This window comes from Oenanthe melanoleuca, chromosome 26, assembly GCF_029582105.1.
Source record: "Oenanthe melanoleuca isolate GR-GAL-2019-014 chromosome 26, OMel1.0, whole genome shotgun sequence".
NCBI classification, from domain to species: Eukaryota; Metazoa; Chordata; class Aves; order Passeriformes; family Muscicapidae; genus Oenanthe; species Oenanthe melanoleuca.
The window spans coordinates 710,261-737,524 of record NC_079359.1 but is presented as its reverse complement, the minus strand read 5'-3'; the positions used below and the strand labels follow the sequence as shown (position 1 = coordinate 737,524).

Genomic DNA, 27,264 nt, shown 5'->3' with positions numbered 1-27,264 from the left:
CTGTATTTCCCTTGGTGCAGCTTGGTGTGTCCCGTCCTTGCTGTCCCCGCTGAGTGCCCCAATCTCCGCATGTGCCACGCCAAGGGCTGGCTGAGCCCGGCCCCACGAGGGTCCCCGTGCCCGGTGGCACCAGCCCGGCGTGTCCCGCAGGGACATTCCCTGTCCCCGCCGCTTATCCCGCTGCCGGCCGCGAGCGCAGCTGCGGCTCTTACATAAAACGCAATTAGCGGCGGGCAGCGAGGCCTGAATGGAATTAAGGAATTCCTGCCGGGCTGACGTCAAAGCTTCACCTCTCCCGCACAAAGGGGGCCCTTGTGAGCCCCCCTGACCCCGCCGGGACAAGGCGAGTCCTCAGGGAGCCCCGCGGGAATTGTCCCCTCCGCCAGCGCCAGTGTCACCAGCGGCTCCCGAGCGGGGTTCGCCGGCTCGCAGCTCCCCCTCGCTGGTGCCAGTGGCCCCCAGTGCCAGGTGCTCGCCCATCAGAGCGGGGCTCGGCCCGGGGGAGGTCTCTGCTGGCTGGAGGGGTGTGGAGGGCAGGAGGGGACATGGGGACAGCAGGGGCATGAACAAGAGATCCCGAAATTCCCACCGGGATGAGATGGCCCCGGCTGGAGGAGCGAACCTCCTCCCGCTGCCCCAACCTGGGGCCTCCTCCGGCCCTGCCAACGCGGCCGCAGGGATGGGCAGTGCCAGGCCGGACCTGAATGAATGTCCCCAAGTGCCACAGGCGGCGAGGGGGGTGGCAGGGCTCGCACGTGTGGGGTTCCTGCCCCAAAGCCGCCTCCAGTTCACGGCGATTGTGTGACGAAGGGAACGAAGAGTTTTAGCTGCAGAGGGTGGCTCAGAGCGGACACTGGGATGGCGCTTTTCAAAGGGAGGCTGGTGAGGGCCTGCGATGGATTTCCCAGAGCAGCCGTGGCTGCCCCAGGGCAGTGTCCAAAGCCGGGTTATGGGGCTTGGAGCAGCCTGGGATAGCGGCAGGTGTCCCTGCCCACGGCACGGGGGGGCCCTGGATGGGCTTTAAGGTCACGATTGCTGATGCTGTGCTGGAGGGCAGCAAGGGGTTAATTGGGGGGCTGTGACCCCCACCTCTGTCCCTGTCCCTGTCCATGTCCCTGCCCGGCCCTACAGGAACACGCTCCGGAGCGGCTCCGGGCTCTGCGGCGGGGACCGGGAGCCCCCCTGCGGCCGCAGCGCCGCATTCCCATCCCGGAGAAATCCCTTCCCGGAGAATTCCCACCCCGGAGAAATCCCGTCCCGGAGAATTCCCACCCCGGAGAAATCCCTTCCCGGAGAAATCCCGTCCCGGAGCATCCCCTTCCCGGAGACTCCCCTTCCAGCGGAATTCCCTTTCTGGAGCATCCCCTTCCCGCAGAATCCCCTTCCCGCAATCCGTCTTGTGGCAGAATTCCCCTCCCGCAGCCCCTGCCCAGCCGGATGCTGATAAAATCCGGAACGAGGTTTTTTTCCCCCCATCTCCTCCCTCCCTCCCTCGAAGGGCGGGGGCAGCTGCACCGCCGGGCTCCCGATCTGGGCTCAGGCAGGGCATGGAGCCGAGTTTAAGTTTAATCCAGGAATTACTCACGGTTTTGTTCCTTTGATGGTGTCAGGGCTGACCTGGTGCAGGATGCACCTGGCTGGGAAGAGGCAGAGGAGGGAATTCTGCTGGACCTGAGGGTGGGACAGATTCCCCAGCTCTGGGCAAGCCCCACCTTGCTCAGGTGACCACTCCTGACCATTCCCTCTGCAGGAGACCTGCCCTGGGTGTCCCCTGCAGCACCAGGGAGCCTCCACAAAGCTCTGTCCTGTCCTTACCTGTGCACCCCACCTGGGCACGGCCCTGCTCATACCCTGGGCCTTATCTCTGACACCAAACCTTTATCACCTGCCAGCTGTGGTGCTCAAGAGGGGATGCAGGGACCCTGATATGAGGCCACAGAAGGGCTGGGCTTGGCCCTGGGAGTACAGAGGAGGTGGCAGAGGGACCCTCAGCCCTCCCAAACACCCTGTGCCAGTCCTGGGAATCACCACTGAAAATGTTTGGGGCCAAATTCTCACCTGAGGCCAAGTGGTTGAGGGTTTCAAAGTGAGTGGAGCAGCTGCACCAGAGGAAGCCCTGACTGTGCAGGTATTTTATATATATATTTATATATATATATGTGTGTGTATAGATATATTACATAAATATATAGGTATGAAATAATTTAAGAACCATCTGAGACAGCATGCTGTGCTCTGGGGAGGGGCTGGGGGGAGCAGCTGCTGCCCCTCCTCCCCCTGCCCCACCAGCTTTGATTCACAAATGGAAACAGAGTCTGGAATTAAATTAAAAACCGCACACACGCACACACACACGACACGGGGCAGAGGCTGGATGAGTCCAGGCGTCCCTGAAGAGATCGGATCAACTAAAGCCAAAGAGTTGGGAAGTCAGGAGGTGAAACCAGCGCAGGGGGTGTTGCTTGTGCCGGTGCTGACTGCCCTGGGTGTGGCCAGCCCCTGCGGGGACACCGGGGGGTGTCACAGCCCCGCTGTGTCCTGCCGGGCTGCTGGCACGTGTGTGTCCTGCTGTGTTTGTCGTGGCCCTGCTGTCTCCATCTCCACCTGCTTTGCTTTTGCTCCATCCCAGGACTTTTTGCCACCTTGGTTGTCAAGGCTGAAAGGGAAAATCCTGCCCCAATGAACCCCTCTCCTCTCCCTGCTGGAAGTTCTCCCAGAGCCAGGTTTGGTCCAGCTCAATCCTTCTCACCAACTGAAGACCCCAGGAGAAAATCTCCTTCCTGGGGACTCCAGGATGACCTTTAAAAAACCACCCAAAACCCCTTAGAAAAATCCAGAAATCACCAGTGCCTTCCAAAACTCCTCCTCGCCCCCCATCCCACCCTTCCCAAACATCCCAGAGGGATCCCAGATCCGTGGAGGGCCGGGAAAGCAGCCGAGCCCAGCGCGTGGAGAAGGCTTTGGACCCTCATCCCCCTGTCCCTCTCCTCGTCAGGAAACGAAAACCCCGGGGCTGGAGGCTCAGCTGGGGAGCAGCACGTGCTCCAGGAAGTAGCTGATGGAGTCCCAGTGCTTCCAGAGGAAGAAGAGGAAGAGGACGAGCAGGGCGGTGCTGAGGATGCGCATGCGGGTCTTCATGAGCGGCGTGATGAAGTTGGCGATGGTGGAGACGAAGACGAGCAGCACGGCCATGAGGGCCAGGATGACGTTGATGAACTTGCCCAGCAGGGCCCGGGCGTTGGCGTTCTCCACCCCCTCCAGCTGCACCACCTGCTGCTGCTGCTGCTGCAGCTCCAGCTTGGTCACCCGCGTCAGGCACGACTCCACGGCCTCCTGTGGGGGAACAGAGGTGGCAGCGGCTCCAGGGCTGTCCCCAGAGGGGTCCAGACTCCCTAGGGATCCTGGCGTTTGCTGCTGGGCATTTCTGTTCTCTCTGGGTTCTGGGGGGTGGCTCAACGGGGATTGTGCTGGCACACACACGTGGTTTGTCACAGCTCAGTGATGTGACACCCAGCTGAGCAGAGCAGGACAGCAGTAGGGCAGGAGTGACAGGACAAGGGGGATGGAGGGCAGGGAAGATGGGATATTGGGAAGGAATACCTCCCTGTGAGAGTGGGATGGAATTCCCAGAGAATCCATGGCTGTCTCATCCCTGGAAGTGTCCCAGGCCAGGTTGGAGCAGCCTGGGATGGTGGAGGGTGCTCCTGCCCATGGGTGATTTTTAAAGTCCCTTCCAACTCATACCAGTCTGGGATTCCCTGATTTTGGGGACGTGGTTTTGTCACCTGCCTCTTGCTGTGACAGGGAGAACCTCACCTGGAGGGTGCTGGGAGAAGGGACCCCCCAGCCCAGAGCTTCTCCCTCACTGTGTGGCTGCAGGGAGCAGAGGGGGGCTGAGCCCTCCCACAGCCCTACCTGGATGTCCCGTGCCCTCTCGTAGGACTGGTAGGCCACCTTCTCCTCCATGCTGGCCAGCTCCTGCTTCAGGTTGGTCATCTCGTTCTGGTGCAGCTCCGTGAGGTCGTTCAGCTGCTCCTCCAGACGCTCGTACCTGCACAGGGCAGCCGGGCTGGGACACCTCCCTGAGACCCCCCCTGGCTCTGGGGACACCACCCAGCCCCTCCCACCCTCCTCCCCTGCTGTGGGAAGACATCTCAGGACCCTCCGTGGAGGTCTGGCAGTGAGCAGGGCTGCAGCTCCCCGTGTCTCTTGGCTGGACCAGCCCACGAGGGAGGCTCGTGGTCCCCAGAGAGCCACCCCGGGTGACACCTCCCCTACCTGTAGCGCTCCTCCTGCAAGCACTGGGTCATGTAGGTGTAATCCCGCTGCAGCTGCGCCTTCAGGTCCTCCATGGAGTCCTCCAGGTGGGACTGGCTGTCCTTGATCTCCCTCAGCTCCTCCAGGATGGTGTCGAAGTTGTTGTGGTGGCTGTCCAGCGTGTTGGACTTGGGGCTGCCCAAGCCGCCGGGCCCCGCCCCGGAGTTGCTGCCGCCGGCCGAGCCCGAGGTGGCGCTGGAGCACTCGTCATCGCTGCCGTACTTGGGGCTGGACACCAGCGTGGCGCTGCCGCTCAGCGCCCGCGCCGCCTCCTCGGGGTGCCCGTCGTCCAGCGTGTCCTTCAGGTGCGCGATGTTGTCGGCGCTGCCGAACTTGTTGCGGATCAGGCTGGCGAACTCGCGCGGCTTGGACACCACGGCCGTGTGCGTGGCCTGGGACAGCCCCGAGAGCCCCCCCTTGACCCCCTCCACCACGCCGCCGCTGAAGCCGCTGATGCTGGAGCGGACGTTGGCGCCCACGTCCTTCAGCCCTTGGTGCATGTCCCGGAAAACATCCTTGGGCTGCCGGGAGGGGCCGTTCTGCTCGATCTCCTTCAGCTTCTTGTGGTAGTGCTCCAGCTTCTTGTGCAGCTGCGCGATGGTCTGCGCCGACTTCTGGTTCTTCTTCTCAAACACCTGCTTGATGCGCGACGCCTGCTGCTTGTCGGCGTTGTTGGCCAGCTTCAGGTACTCGGCCACGTTGTCGTCCCGCGCCTCCTGCTCGATCTTGATCTGCTCCGTGATCTTGAGGATCTTCTGGTGCAGGTGCTCGATGGCGGCTTTGGTGCGCTGGGGGTCGGGGGTGCCATCGGGCACATCCAGGCACACGGGGCCGTCGGCGTCGCCGTGCCCGGCGCCCGGGGGCAGGTTCAGGGTGCTCACGTCGCCCTTGTCCAGCTGGCGGGGAAGAAAAAGGAAGGGGGTGTTCAGGGGAGGGAGGAAAAACCCCGGGAATGGGAGGGGACAGAGGGAACTGGGCTTGGGATGCAAGGAAGAGGCGAGAACTGGGCAGGAGAATAATTAACTGGAGAAGCTGGGGGAGTTTTCCGGTTGGTTGGAGATGTCCCAGCCATGCAAGCATGGCTAGAATCCCAGGAATACACCAGCTGATCCTAGGAACACACCAGTTGATCCCAGGAACACCCCAGCTGATCCCAGGAATGCACAAGTAGATCCCAGGAACACACCAGCTGATTCCAGGAATGCAGCAGTAGATCCCAGGAACACCCCAGCTGATGCCAGGAATACCCCAGTAGATCCCAGGAATGCACCAGATGATCCCAGGAATGCACCAGCTGATCCCAGGAACACCCCAGCTGATTCCAGGAATACCCCAGTAGATCCCAGGAATACCCCAGCAGATCCCAGGAACATCTCAGCTGATTCCAGGAACGCACCAGCAGATCCCAGGAACACTCCAGTTGATCCCAGGAATACCCCAGTAGATCCCAGGAATACCCCAGCAGATCCCAGGAACACACCAGTTCATCCCAGGAATACACCAGGAAAAGAGCACAGCAGCCAGTTGGGGTTCAGGGCTGGATTTTCCCTGTGGAATTCTGACTCTGCCTTCCCAACCTCACCTTGTGCACAGATGGGAACTGGGATTTCTCCGGGAGAAAGGAGTGAGGAAAACCAGGATTCCTCATCCAATCTGTCCCCAGAGCAGCACAGAGCACAAGGACTGAGCCGCCCCCAGGTATTGCAGTCCTGCTTTCAGCCTGGATACACCCCCAAGCTGTCCAGCCCAAGAGGAACCACCCTAATCCAAATTTCTGGGGGACTGGGGAACAGCTCCTGCTCCCAGTTCTGCAGGTGCAGGGACTCCTCTGCTTTTCCAGGCTCCCTCACCTGGCAGTGCCAAGCTCCTCTTGCAAACACCAGCTGCCACCACAGGGAATTCGGACAAATGCCAAAAATTCCATTTTACAGATGGCAAAACTGGAGCTCTGGGAGAGGAAATCACTCGCCTGAAGCCACATTTGCAGAGCCTGGACTGCAACCCAGGCCCTGCCTTGTGCTCTCCAATGTGGACTTGGCCAGTTGGGAAAAATTAAAAAATAAAAAATAATAATTAAAAAAACAAAAACCAAAAAAATCCCTAAATCTTCCCAGTTGCTGGGTTTTACACGCAGATTCTTATGCAAAACCTCCCTGGTTGTGTAAATGGCTCCTGGCTTCTAATTAAGAGCTGCTTGAAAGTTAAATACTCTTGGCAGACCTGAATAATTTCTCATTTCCATCCCACTTTCCCCGAGTGACCCTTTAATAGGGATAAAGCTGCAGGATCATTGCTTGGGAGTGTGTATCACCAGGAAATGCAGGGGGGAAGAGGGAGGAATGTTCTCTCAAGATGCTGCTTGGGAACACTCCCATCTGGAGCAGGGGCTTGGAAAAGCCAAGGCCCTCCTGTTATTCTCTCCCATCCCCTTTTCCCTCTGTTTTTTGTGTTCTGCTGGGAGTCTGGGGGTGTTGGGATTTCATCTCAGCTTCCCCCCAGCCCATTCCCCAAAGCTTTTCCTGTCTCCTCCTTGTGATGCTGTGATGGAGCAAGGGCCAGAGGATGGGAGCAAAAGGTCAATCCCAGCTGGATTCACTCTGTCTGCAGTGGCAATTTTTTAAAAATAAAAGTGAAGTCATAACAAACCCATGGTTTTCAGACCCCACTTCCAGGCTATTTTTAGGCTGGGCCCTCCACCAAGGGTTTTGCTTTGGTTTCTTATCACAAGGCAGAAATTAGAAACAGCAGGAAACAGACTTTTAGCCCAGATGTGCAATTCTTTGGACAGAAAAGGGAAAAAGTGACCGTGGCAAAGGAAAAGGCAGCTCTGGAGAGGCCCAAACGGGAAACACCCGCTGGGGAGGGGAGGGGAGAAGTTGCTCAAACTCTTTTTCCAAAGAGGGAGTTGCCCTCTGTAAAGCCAATCTTTTGGGTTGGAAAAGACGTTTAGATGGGATTTTGGGAAGGAATTCCTGGCTGTGAGGGTGGTGAGATGGAATTCCCAGAGAATCCATGGCTGCACCATCCCTGGAAGTGTCCAAGGCTGGGTTGGAGCATCCTGGGATGGTGAAAGATGTCCCTGTCCATGGCAGGGGTGGGACTGGATGGGTTTTATGGTCCCTCCTAACCCAAACCATTCTGTAACTCCATGATTTGTCCATGGGATTACATCTGGGATGGGCAGGGAACAGCAGGGATCCAGCACTGGGCTGAAATCCTGACCCCTGCCATGCTGGGGAAGGCACTGCTTTGAAAACAACCCCCCAAAAAAAGACAATGTGGATCCCTGGGGCATTAACAGACCCTGCCTGCTAAATCCCAGCGACTGTGCAGGGGATTTAACGAGGGGATTACGAAAAGCCACACTTTCCCTACATGCAGCAAACCTGCTGGTAGGCACCAGATGAAACAGAATTTCATCCTGATCTGGAAAACGCTGTTTTGCAGAGCTTGTTTTCCAGGCAGGCTGGGAGGGCAGAGCCAGGGCTGATGTGGGATGCGGGAGGAATGCAGGACAAGAGGAGGGAAATTATTCTTATCAACAGAGCTGAGCCCAGGAGAGCTGAGATCTGCAAAAGGCTCAAGCTAATGAGCTGAGCAAACAGTGCCCAGAGGGCCAGGGCCGGGCACAATTATGCAATGCTGGGCTCTTTGGCTGGGTAGGGATGAGCCCAGCTGGCAGGTGAGCAGCTCAAGGATGTGTCCCCAGCTCGGGGCTGTCCCCCCAAATCGGGGCTGCTCCCCCCAGCTTGGAGATGTCCCCCAGCTCAGGGCTGTGTCCCCACCTCGGGGCCGTGGCTGTCCCAGCACATCCACGCCCGTATTTAACCCCATTTTTAAGAAATTGCACAATTATTGCAAAGTTCAGAGCAAAATTCTGGAGGCACTGACATCACCCCCTGAACTATTCTGTTTTCCGAGCCTGCAGCTCCCTGGGAAGCGCCGGGGATGAGCCGTGGCTGTGTCCACCCCACGCAAGGACTTTCCCTACAAAGTGTCAGTGATTCCTGGCTGGAATCCATCACAGAGACAAAACAGCCGTGGGAAGGACCATGTGCACCTTCCAGCATGGGAAAAACAAGAATAAGTGCCACTGATGCCAAATCCAGGGCAGATCTAGGGAGCTGCTGCCCTGATCTGTGCAGCACAAGTGTCACCGTGCCTTGGTGGCCGAGGGATGCCATCAGGGAGAGGCCACAGCCAGCACAGAAATGCAGGTGTGTGGTGGATGTGGGGAGGGGGGTTTTGGGGCAGTTATTCCATGTGGCCCCCGTTCCTCAGAGCAGTTCCCCAGCACAGCATCCCCTGAGCCGGTGACAGCCCCGTGTCACTGGAAACATGCTGAATGTCCTGTCCCTGTCCCCACACCAGCCTGTGCCTCCTGAGCTGAGCTGTTATTCCCCCCAGACCCACCCCAGGTGTTGAAAACAGCAGCAGGAGCCCTGACTCACTCTCCCACCCTCCTTCCGAGCCTGCAGCAGCGCCCGGGGCCAGCAGCACCGTGTCCCCCTCTGTGCCACCCCTGGATGGGCACAACGGGCTGGCAGCACTCCCTGCACTCATTCTCCAGCCTGGCAATAATTTTCCTTACATAATGCAGGGATTAACGTTCAGCCTGCCAGCTGCAGCGGAGTTTCCCACCCGGCACGGACGGCGCTGGGGGGTTTCACTCACTGCTTTCATCCCCTGAGGAACGGGGGCACTGAAAACCCCCGTGGGTCTCTGTGCCCATCACCATCCTCCCCATCACCTTACCCGAACCCCAAAAGCTGCCAGGACATACCTCCATGGCGGGCAGGGCTGGGGTGCCCCAGGGCTAGTTGTCTGCCCGGCCGTGTCCCCGCTGTGTCCCCGAGGCTGGCAGCGCTGCCCGGGCAGTGCCGGCTGCCATGGCAGGATTCCCGGAGAGGGAACGCAGAGAAGTTTTGGGGGAGCAGCAGGGAGGGAGAAGGAGGAATAGGAGAAGCCTCTCGCAGACCCCGTCAGGGCTGGCTCCGTGTCCCCGGAGCGATCCCGGAGCGATCCCGGAGCGATCCCGGCGCGATCCCGGAGCGTTCCCGGAGCGTTCCCGAGCGCTCCCCGCGCGTTCCCGGCGCGCAGGGACGGAGGCGCTGGCTCCGGCGGGATTGCCGACTCAGGAAATCTGCCCGAGCTGTTTACAGCTCCCAGCGAGCCCAGCTCTCAGGGCTGGAACGCAAAACCCCCCTCGTCCCCGTGCCGGGATATTCACACGCCTCCAGCCCCATACGCTGCCTGTGCCCTGACGCAGGAGGTCGGGACGGGCTCTTGTCATCTGCTGTGTCACAGAGCGGGACAGAAAAGCTTGCGAGAGGCAGGGGGAGGCATCCAGAAAGGAAAAATGAGAGTGGAAAGCAGTCGGGGAAAAAAAAAATCCTGTCATCGAGCAAGGAGCTGGGTGGCCTGAGGGAATTACAAACAGGAATGAGCCACTCGTGCCAGCACCAGGAGGGGTCTTGGAGCAGGACCTGGATCTGTCCCTGTCACCCACGAGAGTGGGGGTGGCACTGACCCCATTCTGCCACCGGAGAACACACCCGGCACAGAAAACACATCCAGCCACTGCCCAGAGCCCGGTGTGGAGGTTCACAGCAGCTCCCGAGATGTTAAACAGGACAGATGGAAAAAGGAGGGATGGACAACGCTGAGCAGGCTCAGCCGCGTTCCCAGGGCTGTGAGCTGGGCAGGCACCGAGGGCACCCCAGCTCGAGCGTTTGACTCAGCCCAGAGTGTGGGGCTGCACCAGGCAGGGCTGGTGGGTCTGAGCAACCTGGGAGGCAGAATGGAAATCCAGAACCTTGTGCAGAGCCACAGCAAAGCCCTCACGGTGTCTGAAACCCCAAACCCATCATGGGCACGGACAGCAGGCTGGCTCCTCTGCAGCCCTCTGCTTTAGCTATTCCTCAAAAACCCTACCAGTTTTCTAGTTAGGTTTTTTAGTTAGGAAGTGTTTGCAAGCACCCTTTGAAGGCTGCAGGCTGGAACAGCTGGAGCTGAGCGTGCCCCAGACCCCCGGAAGGGGCAGCCTGTACTGCTCCCGCACTAAGCCCTGCTCAGCCTGGCACTGCCATCGCCCCCGGGCTGTCCCACACCCAGCCTGGCACTGCCATCGCCCCCGGGCTGTCCCACACTCAGCCTGGCAGTGCCATCGCCCCCGGGCTGTCCCCACACCCAGCCTGGCACTGCCATCGCCCCCGGGCTGTCCCACACTCAGCCTGGCACTGCCATCGCCCCCGGGCTGTCCCACACTCAGCCTGGCAGTGCCATCGCCCCCGGGCTGTCCCCATACCCAGCCTGGCAGTGCCATCGCTCCCGGGCTGTCCCCACACCCAGCCTGGCACTCCGGCGCGGTGCTGCACCCCGAGCTGTGCAGCAGCACTTGGTGCCCGTGCCCGGTGTGCCCTCCCCCAGCAGGGACAGAAGGCAGAGCTGGAGCAGCCGGACACGGCCCCAAATTCCTCGTCCCCTTCCAACCCCAGCTCCCGATGCCTCCATCCCCAGGCACAGGATGAGCAGATTCCCTGGGAATTCCACCCAGGACGCAGCCGTGCCTACCATGCGGTGCTCAGCCGTGCCAGGGCAGGGTGAGGACGGGGCAGAGCTCCCTGCCGGTGCCACACGGAGCCGCGGGGACCGGGCGGTGACACCCCGGGGATGGGAGGTGACACGGCAGAGCTGCCCCCGGGGGTGGCACCGGCAGCACCCGGGGCTCCTCTCCTCCCTGGTGGGCAGGCTCCTGTCCTGGCCCATCCCTGCATGCCGGGGGATGGAGCAGCCTGCCGTGGGTGCCTCTGGCGTGACTCGGGGCAGGTGACCAGGGCCGGACAGCTCGGCTCTGCTATCTGCCATAGCATCACTTCTGCTTTTAGCACAGCAGGCAGAGGTCACTTCCCATCGCTCTGCTGCTGTCTCAGCAGGGCAGGAGAATCACCCAGCTGCACAGGACACTGTGGAAAGCACCCTTCCTGCTTGCCAGTTCCCTCTTTAAGGTGGTGGGGCTGGCCCTAGAGCCCTTCTGCTTCCCCTCCGTGGTTTTTGGGGCTGGGAAAGGAGTGGTTCACCCATCCTAGGGGGAAACAGGATGTCCCCCACAGCTCAGACCCCCACAAACCCTGTTCCTGGCCTTGGGAAAAGATGGAGGAGCAGGAATTTCCCAGAGGAGGCTGATGGAGCGAGGACTTGAAAAAGGCTGAGCTGATAAAGGTTGGGATGTTCAGGAAGAGCCAGTGCAGGCTGGCTGCTGTAAAAAGCCCTGGAGAGTTGGGACTTATTGAGAACCTCAGGTGCAGGATTCCCAGGAAAACACCTGCTCCCAGCTCCCCAGTACAATGGGAAGGCTAACAAATCATTGCAAACAACAAAGAGCTCGCTGATGAACACCCCAGCCGAGCAAGGCAGAGCAGTGGGGCAGCATCTCCCCTCCCAAGGGCACAGACTCCCTTCCACAGGATGCAAAACCCCTCCTGGCATGGGAAAAATGGGAATTCTGCAAGGGAATTACCCAAGAGGTTGGTATCAGACTCCCCATCATCCTTCCCTCTGGCGGCTGTTTTTGAGGCCTGACTGTACGAGGCAAATTTAGAAATAAATGCCAGCTCCCCTGCAAAGAAAACCCCTGGATTTTCCTAAAAAATCAGGGCAGATTTGGTGTGTGCTGGTGCTGGGCAGGGCAGGATCCAGCTACAAAGCCTTGGGCTGAGCACCAGGTGGGGCCCCTTGTGCTGCCACACGAATCTGGGGCAGCTTTGGGGATTGGGCTTTGCTTTGCCTGGGGCTGGGCTTAGCACAGAGCAGCAGGAATTAAAACCAGCAGGAAAACCCTCCTTGAGTGGGCTGGGAAAACCGCATATGTATTATTGGGATGCTGATACAGGTGGAGATCTGTAAACCCACTGTTCCTTAGCATCCCATTCCAGGATCTGGTGTCTGGAGCAAGCGGCTTCTGAGCCTCCTCCTGCAGCTCCTCACCCCTTATCCCTGCACATCCCAAACCCTCACCTGGAAAGGAGACCAGAGCAGGGGGATACTCACAAGGACACCCAGCAGAGAATTTAGGAGCAGTGTCCCTTTGCCAGGGCAGGGTTGGGGGGTGGCTCCTGCAGAGTGCAGGGCTGGATCCTCTCCCTCCCTCACAGCCGAGGAGCCCGAGGGGCAGAGGATTCACAGAGGAGCCTCCACAGCAGCCAAGAAGGAGCAGCACAGGCTGGGGGCAGCCTGGGGGAGCAGGAACAGGCCAGGTGCCACGGGGCTGATCCCAATCCTCCAACTGTGCCCGGGAACAGACAGCACCGCCGAGTGCTGCTTCCCAAAGGCAGCAAACAAACAAACAAAGAGCCACCACTGCTCGCTGTCCCCATGGGCTGTGACAGTGCCACCGCCCCACGGGGCTCAGGGCACTCCTGAAGTGCTGTTGACAGATGGAAAAACCCCGGGATTCTCCCTTGGGAAGGCTCTCTCCGTGCCTGTCCCCGCTGTGCAGAACCTGGTGTTTCCTAATTCCACACACATCCCCCAAGCTGGGACTGTCCATGTGCCCTGTGGGACAGCTCTGAAGGGACAACTCAGCGACCACCCCTCATGGGGGAAGCCATTCAGGGCCCTGCCTATGCCTGGAGAACATTTGGGAAAATTCCTGCAGTTGTTTTTGTTGGAGGGAGTGACCCCGACATGGCACTAAAGCCACCCAGCAGCTCAGCACCTCCAGCAGGGTTTGCACAGCCAGGATTTTTGGGAGCTTCTGCACGGAGGATTTGAGATGGAAACAGGGAGAGGCCGAGCCACAGCCTGTCACAAACAGGACCCTCATCCAGACTCTGGAGCCAAATCCTGCTCCCGGCCCAGAGCAGCAGGGGTGACCTGCAGAGATCACAAACCCTGCACCCCAGATCCTGCCCTGCACCCCGGGCACCCACCCCCAAACCCCCCGGGAGCGCGGCGCTGCCTGCGGGAGCGGCAGCTGCGGGTGGGCTGCAATCAACAGCCATATGTCAGCCAGGCTGAGGAACACGATGTCTTCATGAGGGGTGAATCAGTAGCACAGTCTGATATTCTTCTCCTCCTGAATTAATTAAGCAGCAATCTCGTGTGTCTTTGTCTTTCCAGCTATTATCTGCTCGTTCCAAAGCTCTCATCCCAACCCAGTGCAGGAAGGAGCTCCCAGCACCAGCCTTGGCTCAGACTCATTCCCCTGCTGCACGTGGGGAGATGGAGGTGGGGAGGGGGAGCCCACCTGGACTCACACACCTTCAGTTCCAGGTCAGGAGTGGGGAGGGGGAGCCCACCTGGACTCTCACACCTCCAATTCCAGGTCAGGAGTGGGGGCTCACCTGGACTCTCACACCTCCAATTCCAGGTCAGGAGTTCCCCCCCAACCCCTGGTGTTTGGAGGGTCTCTGCACCCTGGTGCTCCCCAGCTCACCCCTGGGGATCAAGGTGCCCAAGGGATGTCCCAGGGGCTGGGGGGTGCAGGGAGGGCAGCTTTACCTCTCTCTCTGTTCCCTTTTACCCATTTCACCTCCTTCCCCGGGATTTTAAGTCACTGGGAATTTTGGTGGCAGGGGAGGATATGTCAGAAAACCCAAGACATTTCACCAGACTCATGGATGGGCTGGCTCTGGATTCCAGCTGGGGGACCTGAGGCAGCAAGTGAGGGAAAACTGCCTGGTGAAATTCTGCCCGGGGTTAGGTGTGGGGACAATCCTCACAGAGTCCCTGTCCCAGCTGCTGACTGAGCCCAGGTAACTGGAGCTGTAGGAGGGAGAAACCACATCCTCCCACTGGAACCAAAGGCACTTGGATGCCAGGAGGGTCAGAGGGGCCGAGCTGGACGTGCCCCAGGCAGGGAGCAGAGCCTGGGCAGGGGACAGGAACTTTCCCTGACATCCCTGAGCCACCTCACAGCCTTCTGGCCACCCCAAACCCCTCTGTCCCCACGGCCACCCCAGGGTGGGTGCTGGGGAACTCTGGGTTTCTTCTGTAATCTGTCTGGCCCTGATATAGCCACTGACCTGGGGGAAGCTAAATTTAGCAGGATGAATCCTGCCCTTGAGGCAGCACAACAGCAGGGCTGGGGCTGTAGGGACAGGCCCCTCCCCAGGGCAGTGTGGACACTCTCCTGGAGGGCCAGTACAGGGACAGGGGCAGGGAGAGAGGAGTTTGGAGCAGAGGAACAGCACTTTTGGGTTGTGATCCCATAAAAACACACCTAATCCCATAAATCCCACAGCTCTAGAACCGGCCTGAGGCGTGGCAGGAAGCCCCCGCTGCCCTCAGCGCCTCACAGGAGAAGCATCTGCTCCGGGAGGGGCACGGAGGGGGACACGGCCAGCGGCGGCAGCTGGCGCTGTCACTTGCCCGGGGACACCGAGGGCAGCGAGGCCGGGGACTCGGCGGCTCCAGAGCCACTGGCACTGGTGACACTTGTGACGGATCCACTGCTGGGGGGACGCGGGGAGGAGGCGGCCGGGAGCGCGGCCGGACAGAAGGACAGACACACAGATATCCGGACAGACAGACGGACAGATGGACGGACACACGGACACCCGGGCAGCGGCTCCGCCGCGGTAACGCCGCCCTCTAACGGCCACGTGCGCCGCCGCTCCCCGCGCCGTGCCCGTCCCGCCCCGTCCGTCCCGTCCCGTCCCGTCCCGCCCCGTCCGTCCCGTCCCGTCCCGTCCCGTCCCGTCCCGTCCGTCCCGTCCCGTCCGTCCCCCGCCGGTCGCGGCGCTCCCACCTGCACGTGCACCATGCTGCAGTCCCCGCAGTCCGTGCAGCTCCCCGGCAGCACCAGGCACAGCACCCCGCGGCCGCCCCGCTCCAGCTCCGGCCCTGCGGGACCCCGCGGGTCCCCGGGGATGCTGAGCCCCGCCAGCACCGGCCGAGCCCCGGCCGCGGGCACGGGGGGCTGCGGGGACACCCCCGGCCGTGCAGGGACCCCCCCGGCCGCTGCTGCCGGTGCCGGGCGCTGCGGCCGCTAATTCCCGAGTGGCCGCCTCTGCCTGGCGGGTCACCAGCAGGAGATTAGGGAGATCAGCACAAAGATCCCCAGCACGCTCCCGGCGCCGTGCGCCCTCCCTGCCGCTGCCTCCCCCGGCCCCGACAGTGCCACTGTCACACGTGCCGCCAGCACGGCCTCGTGGCGAGCAGCGGCACCGGCCGCAGCCGCTCCCGGCACGGCGGGTACGCCCCGAACGCCGCCGGGGGGTTAACGAGAGGCGCGCTCCGAGCGGGGGTTCGGGATGCAGGGATGCTCCCGGCCCTGGGGAACGAGCTCCTGCAGCCGGGATTCGGTAGGACACAGGGAAGAGGGGATTTTGGGGATGCAGGGATGCTCCCGGCCCTGGGGAACGAGCTCCTGCAGCCAGGAGCTTGGTGGACACAGGGAAGAGGAGATTTTGGGCATGCAGGGATGCTCCCGGTCCCAGGGAAGGAACTCCTCCAGCTCAGAGCTCGGTGGGACACAGGGGAGAGGGGATTTGGGGGATGCAGGGATGTTCCCAGCCCTGGGGAAGGAGCTCCTCCAGCTCAGAGCTCCGTGGGACACACAGGACAGGGAATGTTTGGAATGCAGGGATGCTCCCAGCCCTGGGGAAGGAGCTCCTCCAGCTCAGAGCTCCGTGGGACACCGAGCAGAGCCGATTTTTGGGATGCAGGGATGTTCCCAGCCATGGGGAAGGAGCTCCTCCAGCCAGGAGCTTGGTGGGACACACAGGACAGTAAACCACAAACCCCAGCCAGAACTGGCACCCCCAGCCCCAAATTCCCAGACTGTTCCATGGTCCCACTGAGCCCCTCTGGATGTGCCCTGTCACCATAGGCTGCTCCTTGGGGGAATTAGGGGGTGCAGGGGGGAGGAATTTTGTGTGCCAAATTCCACAAGGTGAGGAGTTAGTGTAGGAAAAGGGAAGGCAGAACTGTAGGAACTTAATTAAATAAAAATTAAAAGGAAAAAAAATCACCAATAACTGCTCAGAAAGCACTTGCTGAGACTGAGAGATCCCACGAGGGATCTCCCCCCAGTGTGTGCTCCTCATGGAAAGGGTGGAAAATTCAGCACAAAATTTGTGTGTGTGTGGGAAATGTCTGTTTCCCAGGGGCCCCGTGCATCCCGTGGGGCTTCCAATGGGACTGGAAACAGGGGGGAGGTGCCAGATCCCAGGGGACAAGGCAGGAATGAGGCCATGCCCCCCTCTGGAGCCCATCCCTGAGGAAAAGGAGCTGCTTTGCTGCAGGCAGGAGGCTCAGGGCTTCCTGAGGGCTCCTGGAAAAACAATCCGGCTCGGGAATATCGCCCGGCTCGTGTTTCTCTAAATAAGTTATTTTTCCACTGCCTCACAAAGGTGTTGTCTCTCTTCTTATTACTCTTTGTGTCATATGCAGTTAATTATTCATCCCCTCTCTGTGCTGCTCAGGGAGTGGACACAGAGCTGCTCTGGGTGCTTCTGTCCCAGTGGGATTGAGGCTTTGGCCATAATCCCAGTGGGACTGGGATCCTCACAAGGCAATGCCATGGGCCATGCCTCAGAGGAGGCCACCAGGGAGGAATTCTGGCTGCAGATGCTCAAATGAACAACTTGAGCTCCTGCATCACTTGGTCTGGGTGGGACATTCCACAAGGGAGGAGCAGGGACTGGAGGGAAGGGTTGGGGTGCCCTGATTTGGGGACAGGAGATTCTGGGCAGCTCCTTGGACAGCTGCTGATCCAGTGACATTTTTATCTTCTGGGAGCACATTTCCATGTCCCTGCCTGGCCATCTCCCCATGCCAAGCTTTTCCAATCCACTGCTGGTACTCTCAGGTGAATTAAAAACATAAAAAGAAGGATCCTTGTTTCCCTGAGAGCTGCAAGGAACCCCTGGAACCCCTCAGGCTCCGAAGGTCGAGGAGAGAAGCCAACAGTGAAAATCCCCCTGGCCCCCAGAGCACCTCTCAGTGCCTGTCCCTTGAACCCAGCGTGTGCTAATTGGGCTGGTGCATAATTAATGGCACTAAACACTAGATGGAAACACCATCCTGCCCAGCAGCCTGGCACAGACTGGTTTCAAAATCATTTGGGATGGGACCAAATCGCAGCCACCCAGCTGAGCCTGGAGCTGCCCCTGGATCCCCCCATCCCACGGGAATGGAGTCATGCCAGGGCCTTGTCTTCATCCCTCAAATCCCACTCTGGAATTGTGTCCCTGCCTTAGATTCCCCATGAGAGAAGCCTCAATTCCAGCAGCTCCAGACCTGAGTGGTTCCCAAGGGCTGCCCTGAGGAACAACCTCATCCCAAGAGAATTTTGGGGTGCTCTGCACCCTGTCCTGCCCAGGCTTCCCACTCTGTTCTTGTGCTCCCTAACCCAGGTGCAGCCACAGAATCCCAGAATTGAGGCTGGAAAATCCCTCTGGGATCATTGAGTCCAAGCTGTGCCCAATCCCCACCCTGAGCACTCAGTGCCACCTCCAGGTGACACCTCCAGGGATGGGCACTCCAAACCCCCTTGGGCAGCCCCTTCCAGTGTCTAATCCCCATTTATAGCAAGAAATTCCTCCTGATGTCCAACCTAAACCTCTTGAGGCACAGATTAAGGTGATGTCCCCTTCTCCTGTGGGAGCAGAGCCTGACCCCTGTAGCTGCACCAAACCAGGGAGCTGTAGAGAGCCACAAAACCCCTCCAAAGGGAACAAACAAACAAACAAATAGCCACCACTGCTCCTTGTCCCCATTGGGGCTGTGACGGTGCCACCATCCCACGGGGCTCAGGGCACTCGTGAAGTGCAGTTGTACAGATGGAAAAACCCCCTTGGGAAGGTTCTCTCTGTGCCTGTCCACACTGTGCAGAACTCAGCATCTCCTAATTCCACACCACACCCCTGCAGGTGCTCCATCCTTATCCACCAGCCCCTCACTATCCTCAGTCAGCTACAGAGCCACAAAACCCCTCCAGCCCCTGTTTAACCCCTTCCTTTCCCCAGCCCTACCTTATCCAGCCCCTCACTACCCTGTCAGCTATAGAGAGCCACAAAACCCCTCCAGCCCCTGTTTAACCCCCTCCTTTCACCACCCCTACCTTTTCCAGCCCCTCACTACCCTGTCAGCTGTAAAGCCACAAAACCCCTCCTTTAACCTCTCCTTTCCCCACCCCTACCTTTTCCAGCCCCTCACTACCCTGTCAGCTGTAAAGCCATAAAACCCCTCCTTTAACCCCTCCTTTCCCCACCCCTACCTTTTCCAGCCCCTCACTACCCTGTCAGCTATAGAGAGCCACAAAACCCCTCCTTTAACCCCTCCTTTCCCCACCCCTACCTTTTCCAGCCCCTCACTACCCTGTCAGCTATAAAGAGTCACAAAACCCCTCCTTTAACCCCTCCTTTCCCCACCCCTACCTTTTCCAGCCCCTCACTACCCTTCAGCTATAGAGAGCCACAAAACCCCTCCAGCCCCTGTTTAACCCCCTCCTTTCCCCACCCCTACCTTATCCAGCCCCTCACTACCCTGTCAGCTATAAAGAGTCACAAAACCCCTTGTTTAACCCCTCCTTTCCCCAGCCCTACCTTTTCCAGCCCCTCGCTGTCCTCGGCCAGCAGGTAGACAGCCCCGCCCTCGGCCAGCAGGATGGCGGTGTCGGTGGTGGACGATGACCTGGGCCTGCCCTGGTGCTGGTGCAGGATGGCCGTCAGGCCGCTGTCCTGGGGGGTCCTGCGGCCCAGGTGGGGGCTGCCCCTCTGGGGCTCCAGGGAGCCGCTCTTGGCGCGGCGGCCGCCGCTGTGCAGGCTGGTGCCGCGCTTGATGGAGGGGCGGGAGCGGATCTGCTGCAGCACGCGGTTGAAGGCGGTGGGGCGGGCGGGCAGGTCGTGCAGGGACACGGCGTAGGACACGCGGTGCATCTCCGGCGAGCGCTCCTTCTCGTCCGGAGACTCGTGGTCGGAGGCGCCGGGGGCGGCCGGGCCCGAGTCCTGCGAGCTCTGCTGCTCCCGCTCCCGCGAGCGCCGCCGGCTGTGGAACAGGTGCTTCAGGCCGTGGCCGAACATGGAGCCCTCGGAGAGCTGCTGGATTTTCTGCGGGACGAAGGAGGGGTTAATGGGAACTGGTCATCGGGATGGCCCTGTGCCCATCCCAGCTCTGCAGAGATCCCACCGGGATCTGGGGAGTAGCCACAGGGACCTGGGAAGTACCCACAGGGATCTGGGGAACCCTTGGAGCAACCTAGAGGGATCTGGGGAGTACCCACAGGGACCTGGGAAGTACCCACAGAGATCTGGGAACACCCTGGAGCAGCCCAAAGGGATTTGGGAAGTATCCAGAGGGATCTGAGAAACACCCAGAGGGATCTGGGGACACTCTGGAGCAGCCCAGAGGGATTTGGGAAGTATCCAGAGGGATCTGGGGAGTACCCACAGGGATCTGGGGACCCCCTGGAGAAGCCCAGAGGGATCTGAGAAGTACCCAGAGGGATCTAAGGACACTCTGGAGCAGCCACGAGGGATTTGGGAACCCCCTGGAGCAGCCCAGAGGGATCTGGAAACCACCTGGAGCAGCCCAAAGGGATCTGGGAAGTACCCACAGGGATTTGGGGACCCCCTGGAAAAGCCCAAAGGGATCTGTAGAAGGGAACAAGCCCCTACCAGCACTTACTGGAAGATGGGAATATTTATATTGGAATTGTTACATACTAGTATTTGGAAATAGGAAATTTTAGTGGAAACGCTGGAAATACTAAATATTAGTTTTTGGAAATATGAAACTTTAGTGGAAATACTGGTGCTTGGAAATGCTAAGTATTAGTGGAAATATTGGAAATATTGAGTATTAGTATTTGGAAATACAAAATTTTTGTGGAAACACTGGAAATACTAAATATTAGTACTTGAAAATACTAAATATTAATGGAAGTATTGGAAATACTAAACATTAGTGGCCTCAGCCATGGACCAAGAGCCACACGAGCTCCAGCAGGATCAGGGGACTTTTCCCTGTGCCATTTCCCATGGCCTCACTTCTGGGGATGCACCCAGCTGGTGGCCCTGGGCCACCAAAACCAGCCCAAACAGGGCAGCCAATGGCTCCCAGCAGGAGATGGGGACACAGGAGCAGGTCTCCCTTTCCCCAGGACACACACACAGGCTCGGGGGAATCAGGGCGGGGAAGAAGTCATGAATATGGATGGTGGAACAGATCCCGCTCCCGATTACAGCCGGGGCAGCCCGGGCTGAAATCCGGGGTGTGTGCAACACCCAGATTTGCATCCCGGCAGATTCTGGCCCCGTGCCCTCCACAATCCCCTGTGCCTGCTGGACCGGGGGACAGCAAATTCCAGCACTTCCACTTCCAATTCCCAGCTCCTGCTCCAGCAGAAATGGTTTGGCATCAGAAAAAATCCTCTCCCTCCTGAGCAGGAGCAGGCAGGACCTGGCAGGGCACAAGGCACAACCCTGCTTTTGTCCTGTGACCCTGGTGACATCCAGGGCCACCTCAGCTCTGCTGTCCTGCAGCAAGGACTGTCCCCAAGGCCACCTCCCCTCTGCTGTCCTGCAGCAAGGACTGTCCCCAAGGCAGCAGGGACTGTCCTCAAGGCCACCTCCCCTCTGCTGTCCTGCAGCAAGGACTGTCCCCAGGGATCCTCTTCCCGTGACATTTACTCCTGTTCCAAACCAGCAGGAATCCTCAGAGCCCCAGCAGCAAAAAGTGAGGATTTTGGAAAAGCTGTGATGTTTCAGCCATGACCTCCAGGAGCTCCAGACAGAGCAGGACTTGTGGCCGTACAGAACAGGCTAAAAATCCCCTAAAATATCCCAGCCAAGGTTCAAATCCATCTCTCCCAGCTGGAATATTGACAAGGAATCAGCAATGGGATCCTGTGTCCCCAGACTCTGCAGGCAAAGCCTTTCATCCTTCCCTGAGCTGTTCACAACACAAATCTCAGTCCTTTCAGGTCCTTCCTAGGAAATAGATAAGAAATCTCCGGTGCCGAATCCCTTCTTGAGGAAATAACGATTTAAATTTTATTCTATTTATAGAGTCTCTATGGAAACAGAGGCAGCATTGGAGAGGTAAGAACTCCAAACCCCCAGATTCCTCCCATGTAGGGCATGGCCAGAGCTGCAGAAGGTCCAAGGGAAAAGAAACAACCAACTCCCTTCCCCGAGGGAGATGAAAACAAACTCAAAGTGGAGCTGGCAGGAAAGGAGGGGAAGTGTTTCCCCCCTCCCCGAGGTGGGAGCCAGATGCCCTCAGGGCTTCTTGGTCCAACAGCTCCAACTGAGCAAAATTCACCTTTTCAAACAAACACCCCTCAGGCCCTTTCCAACTTTTTCTGAAAGAAGCTTTCATGAGCTTGGCATTCACGGGATCTGCATGGAAAAAAAAAACAACAAAAACAACGAGGGAAGCAAGGAGGGATCCCAGTTCTGTTTGTCCAGCCTGGAACCCACTGAATTCCAGCTCTGGGTTTGTGTGCTTTAAAGAGCTGTGAGTGGTGGCCACAAACAAGTCCTCTGCTGCTGGGAAAGCTCTGTTTTTTCATGTTTTCTCCTGTTCTCCCAGGATATTCCTGCACTTCCAAAGCAGAGGCATTTTCCTGGCACAGATGCGCTCACAGCTCAGAGCAGAGGCTATTTTGGAACAGCCATTGCTTACTAACCGAGGCAATGGACACAGATTAATTTCTCAGTGTGGACAGCTGTAAAACACCGAGGTGAATCCAAAAATATCTTTATTTCTTTGGACTTTTTTATCAGCACAGCCAGGCTCTCCTGCTTGGTGGTGGGGACTTGTTTTTATGGGCATCAAAGCCCCTGCACTGAGAAGAGCTGGAGAAATCCCATTTTAGCCCCAAACCAGGATATCTTGTAGGGAAAACTGGGACTTGGACGACCGTTTTGGCTTGGACTCTTTGGCAATACCCTGTGCTGCCTTGTGAGAGCTGTGCCAGGCTCTCCAGGGTGGTTTTTCAGCCTGAAACCTCCCAGCTCCTCTGGAAATCATTCCTGACACCCAAACCCCTTCCTCGGCTTTCAGACGGACACACAAGGAGAGGATCTGGTTGCCACGACCTCCCAGCATGGCCCCAAGCTGCGAAATCCTGCTCAATTGCTGGGACTATTAATTATTGATTAACTCCCCAGCCCGCCCAGAGGCTCCAGCCGAGGGTCTGCAGCTCTTTGGAGTGTTTGCACAAACTTGGGGGGAAGTTTCAGCCCCTCCTACCCCACCCCATTCCATATTTAGGGCACAGGGGGAAGTTTCAGCCCCTCCTACCCCACCCCATTCCATATTTAGGGCACAGGGGGAAGTCTGAGCCCTTCCCACCCCATCCCATTCCATATTTAGGGCACAGGGGGAAGTTTCAGTGCCTCCCACCCCATCCCATTCTATATTTAGGGCACAGAGGGGAGGCCACAGCCCCCAAACAGCAGCAGGACCCTGGCAGATCCTGCTCACCCCTGTGTGGGGTTTCCAGCCCTGCTGCTGCTTTTCCAGCTGATTCTCCTTGGGAAGGACCCAGAGGTTCCCAGCACTCTCCAGCCAGGCTGGGGGACAGGCTCGGAGTTGTCCCCAAGAGGTGACAACCAGCCCAGCTCAGCCCCTTCTCTCACAGCACCCCAAGCTCCTGCTCCTCCCGCTGCCACAAACGCCAAGGAAAACGTCGGGATGTTCCCAAATGGCAACTGAAGAACTCCCCCACACCCGCTGCTCCTCCGGGGACAGCGGCAGAGCGGCAGCGGCAGCGGCAGCAGCATGTGACAAACGTGAGTCACGATGGGCAGGGCACTGCCAGCGCCGGAGTGACAGCGCCGGAGTGACAGCGCCAGCGACAGCGACAGAGCCGGGAACGCTGCGGGAGCCACGGAACTCACTGCCCAGGAATGGGGAATAGCAGAATTCACTGCCCAGGAGTGGGAATGCTCTGGGAATAATGGAACTCACTGCCCAGGAATGGGGAATAGCAGAATTCACTGCCCAGGAGTGGGAATGGTCTGGGAATAATGGAATTCACTGCCCAGGAGTGGGGAATAGCAGAATTCACTGCCCAGGAATGGGAATGCTCTGAGAATAATGGAATTCACTGCCCAGGAGTGGGGAATAACAGAATTCACTGCCCAGGAATGGGAATGCTCTGGGGAATAACGGAATTCACTGCCCAGGAGTGGGGAATAGCAGGGAATGATGAAATTCACTGCCCAGGAGTGAGAATGCTCTGGGAATAATGGAATTCACTGCCCAGGAGTGGGAATGGTCTGGGAATAATGGAATTCACTGCCCAGGAGTGGGAATGGTCTAGGAATAGCAGAATTCACTGCCCAGGAGTGAGAATGGTCTGGGAATAGCAGAATTCAGTGCCCAGGAGTGGGAATGCTCTGGGAATGATGGAATTCACTGCCCAGGAGTGGGAATGCTCTGGGAATAGCAGAATTCACTGCCCAGGAGTGGGAATGCTCTGGGAATGATGGAATTCACTTGGCTTTTGGGTTCAGGAGCTGTGAAAACCAAAACTGTGAACCTGGAGATGGGAATAGGGTCAGGCTTCAACCTGCAGCCCTGGGCTGGGTGAGACTGGGGAAAACAAAGCCAGGAAAACAGAGAGCCAGGGAAAACAGGGAGCCAGGGAAAACCCTTGGCTCAGGAAAAGTGGCACTTTTGGATGCAGGCTTTTGGATGGATCCCATCACTCCTGCAGAAATCCCTGAGTAGCTGTCACACAACAGCTTTGCTCCTTGCCAGAACTTCCGTTTCCCCTCTTTTTCCCTAAGGCAGCCAGGGATGGGGAAGGGAGAGCTGCCACGGATCTGCTGGAATTCGGGGATGGAGGTGACACCAAGCAGGCTGTGGTTTCCAGGGTGCCACCTCAAATCCATCTTCAGCTGGCAGCAAAGAGTTCACTCTGATCCTTTCCTATCCATGGGCACAGGAATCTCCGATCATTCCCCATTCACGGGCACAGGAATTTCTGATCCTTCCCTATCCAGGGGGACAGGAATCTCTGATCATTCCCCATTCATGGGCACAGGAATTTCTGATCCTTCCCTATCCATGGGCACAGGAATTTCTGATCCTTCCCTATCCATGGGCACAGGAATCTCCGATCATTCCCCATTCATGGGCACAGGAATCTCCGATTATTCCCCATTCATGGGCACAGGAATCTCTGATCATTCCCCATCCATGGGCACAGCAATCTGGATTTGGAACAGGGACAGCAGGACCAGCTTAAACCCATGCCAGCAGCAGCTCCAGTGAGGGTTTGGGGTAGGAAAACTCGGATTTCTGAATGGTGCCACTCCTGGTGGCCATGGCACGGTGCCCAGCGCGGTGGCAGCTGTGGGCAGCAGCCATCCCCAGCTTCCCCTGTGCTCTGCCCAGTTTGAGGATTTATTTTAATTAATTGCTCAGCTCCAAATGCATTAAAGGTGAGCACTGGCAGCAAACCTGCGGGAGGGCAGCACGGCCAGCTCAATAAAATCAATGGGGATTTATCTGGCCTCGGATGCTGCTGCTGCTGGGTGAGGCTGCGGGGCCAAAGGAGCTCCAGCTCCAGCGGGATGTGCCAGCCCTGGAATGGTTGGGGTTCTGGGAGCAGCCACGGGAAGATGCAGCTCCTTTTGCCCAACGTTCCCACCCCTTTCTGAGCCTCTGTGCCCCAGCTGGGGGTGGGAAACCCTTGGGATGTCCCAAGCCACCAAGCCAAGCACAGCCCTGAGCTTCACACCTCACGGATCATGGAATTATGGTTTGGCTGGGAAGGGACCTTAAAACTCATCCAGTTCCAGCCCCTGTTTGGGTGGACAGGACACCTCCCACTGCCCCAGGCTGCTCCAAGCCCTGTCCAGCCTGGCCTTGGACACTTCAGGGATCACAGCCAGACTCCTCTGGAATGAGCTGTGCCACCCTCCCAGCCCACGGATGTGCTGGCCCTGGCCCCTCCAGCTGTTTTTGGGGCAGCAGCAGCTGCTCCCCCACAGCAGCCTCAGGAGCAGGAGCTGCTGGACCATCGAGGGGAAGGCCCACATGTCACTGTGTCACCTCCAGCAGTGTCCACAGGACTCCTTGTGCCCACAGCAGCCGAGTTTTCGTCTGGGAGCAGGGATTTGTTCTCCTGGTGCCTTTCTGGAAGGGATGGCTGCAGGCTCGGCACTCCTGGCTCTGCCATCGGCTTCCTCGTGACCTTGACCGTGCTGGTGACACCTTCAGGGCCACCTGGGCTGCCACAACGAGGGGCTCCACCCTGGATCCCAGGGTTGAGCAGGGACATTTCCCACTTTTTCCAGGGCTTTTTGAAAGCGAGGAGTGGGAGCATCCCCTCGGTCCGTCCCACCACGGGGTGCCTCTGAGCCCATCCCACTCTGCCCACGGAATTCCCACGCCTGCACACCCCAAAGTTCCATGCTGGGAATTCGTCCCTGCGGGATAAAACCCTGTTGAACAGCCAGGGGTCGGAGCTGCTTCTTTCCCAACCCCAGGGGAATTGTGTGCCCGGTTTCAGGCCGGATCCCGGCTCCAGGACGGGCTCTGTCTCTCCCGCAGCGCTGCAGTGCTGCCGGGTTTGTTTTCCTCATCCACCGGCCCCGAGGCCCGGCAGGAGCAGCCTCGGGGCCATTTCCACACCGTCACTCCCGGTGCCGCAGCCCCGGATCCTCCCGGAGCATCCCTCCCGGCTCCCGGCAGGGAATTCCCGGGATTTGCGCAGCCCCTCGGCAGGGGGGCAGCCCCCAACGCCCTGTTCCCAGCCTGCGATTCCTCCATCCCAGGAGAATCCCTGTCCCAGGAGTGTCCTCACTGCAGGACCAGCTCCAGACATGGATTAGCCTCATTCTTGGACCATCCCCATCCCGACCCCAGGAGGCTCCTCATCCCAGGAGCATCCTCATTCCAGGAGCATCATCATTCCAGGAGCATTCTATTCCAGCAACATCCCCATCCTAGGAGTGTCTCCATCCCTGGTGCATCTTCATCCAGTAGGATCCCCGTAACAGGACCGTCCCCATCCTACGAGCATCCCGGTCCAGGAGCACCCTATTCCCAGGGATATCCTCATCCAGGAGCACGCTATTCCCAGGATTATCCCAATCCCGGAGCGCCCCTATACCGAAGCCATCCCGCATTCTCCAAGGTCACACCTGTAGGACCGGGGGGATGGGGTTGTGGCACCCCGAGCTCCATCGTTCCGGTGACCCCGCTGGGATCTCCCCACACCGGTCACCACCGGGAGCCCCCCGCCGATCCTACGGGATCCCCGTGTCCCACCGGGATGCCCCCGCCGCTCACCTTCAGGTCGGGGGGCTTGGAGCGCGGCGGCGGCGGGACAGCGCCCGCCTCGGGGGCCGCCGCCGCCTCGCCGGCCTTGCCCTCCATCACGCCGTGACCGGGCGACTCCCCCGCGGCACCGGGATCCTCCTCGGGCTGCTGCAGCTCGTCCGAGCGGCACCGCTTCATCCCGGGAGCGCCGTGCCCGCGGCGCGCGGGGGGCGCCTACGGGCGCGGCGGCGGCGGCGGGCGGCGCCCCGGCGGCCGCTGCGGGGCCCGCGGGCTGCGCGGCCCCGGCCCGCCCGCCCCGCCGAGCCCGGGCCGGGCGGCGGCTCCGCGCCGCGGCGGCTCCGCGCCCGCCGCCGCCACCGGCATCGCCGCCGCCGCCGCCGCGCCTGACAGACAGGGCCGCGGGCCAATGGCGGCGTGAGGCGGGAGGGGTCTCGCGCGGTGATTGGTTGAAACCGCTCGGGGGGCGGTGCTGGCGGGAGGAATTAACCAATGACGGCGCGCGGAGGGCGGGGCCGCCGCTGGTGATTCGCGGAGGCGGAGCGGAGCTGGAGACGGGCGGGCCGCCTCCTGCCGAGCCGCTCCGCGCAGCGCGGAATGGGGAAGCAGCGGGCGACGTTTCACCGTCCCCTTTTGCACCCCCATTTTCTATATGTCTTTTTATGGTGGTTTTCTTTTTTTGGAGTATTTTTTTTCGTT

General features: G+C 59.3%; 1 protein-coding gene across 3 annotated transcripts; it reads right to left on the bottom strand.

Moving 5' to 3' along the window:
• Positions 1-2,121: 2,121 nt before the first annotated feature.
• Positions 2,122-26,809, bottom strand: TMCC2 (transmembrane and coiled-coil domain family 2). Of its 3 annotated transcripts, XM_056511467.1 has the most exons (5): positions 26,578-26,809; positions 18,870-19,373; positions 4,279-5,213; positions 3,916-4,051; positions 2,122-3,333 (listed from the first exon to the last, which is right to left on the bottom strand). In XM_056511467.1, exons 1-5 carry the CDS (start codon positions 26,743-26,745, stop codon positions 3,022-3,024), a joined length of 2,055 nt encoding a protein of 684 aa, XP_056367442.1. In that variant the 5' UTR covers positions 26,746-26,809; the 3' UTR covers positions 2,122-3,021. The 3 variants fall into 3 exon arrangements, with proteins under 3 accessions (XP_056367442.1, XP_056367444.1, XP_056367445.1); XM_056511469.1 differs by lacking the exons at positions 18,870-19,373; positions 26,578-26,809 and adding an exon at positions 10,891-11,100; XM_056511470.1 differs by lacking the exons at positions 18,870-19,373; positions 26,578-26,809 and adding an exon at positions 9,101-9,915.
• Between the last annotated feature and the right edge of the window lie 455 nt (positions 26,810-27,264).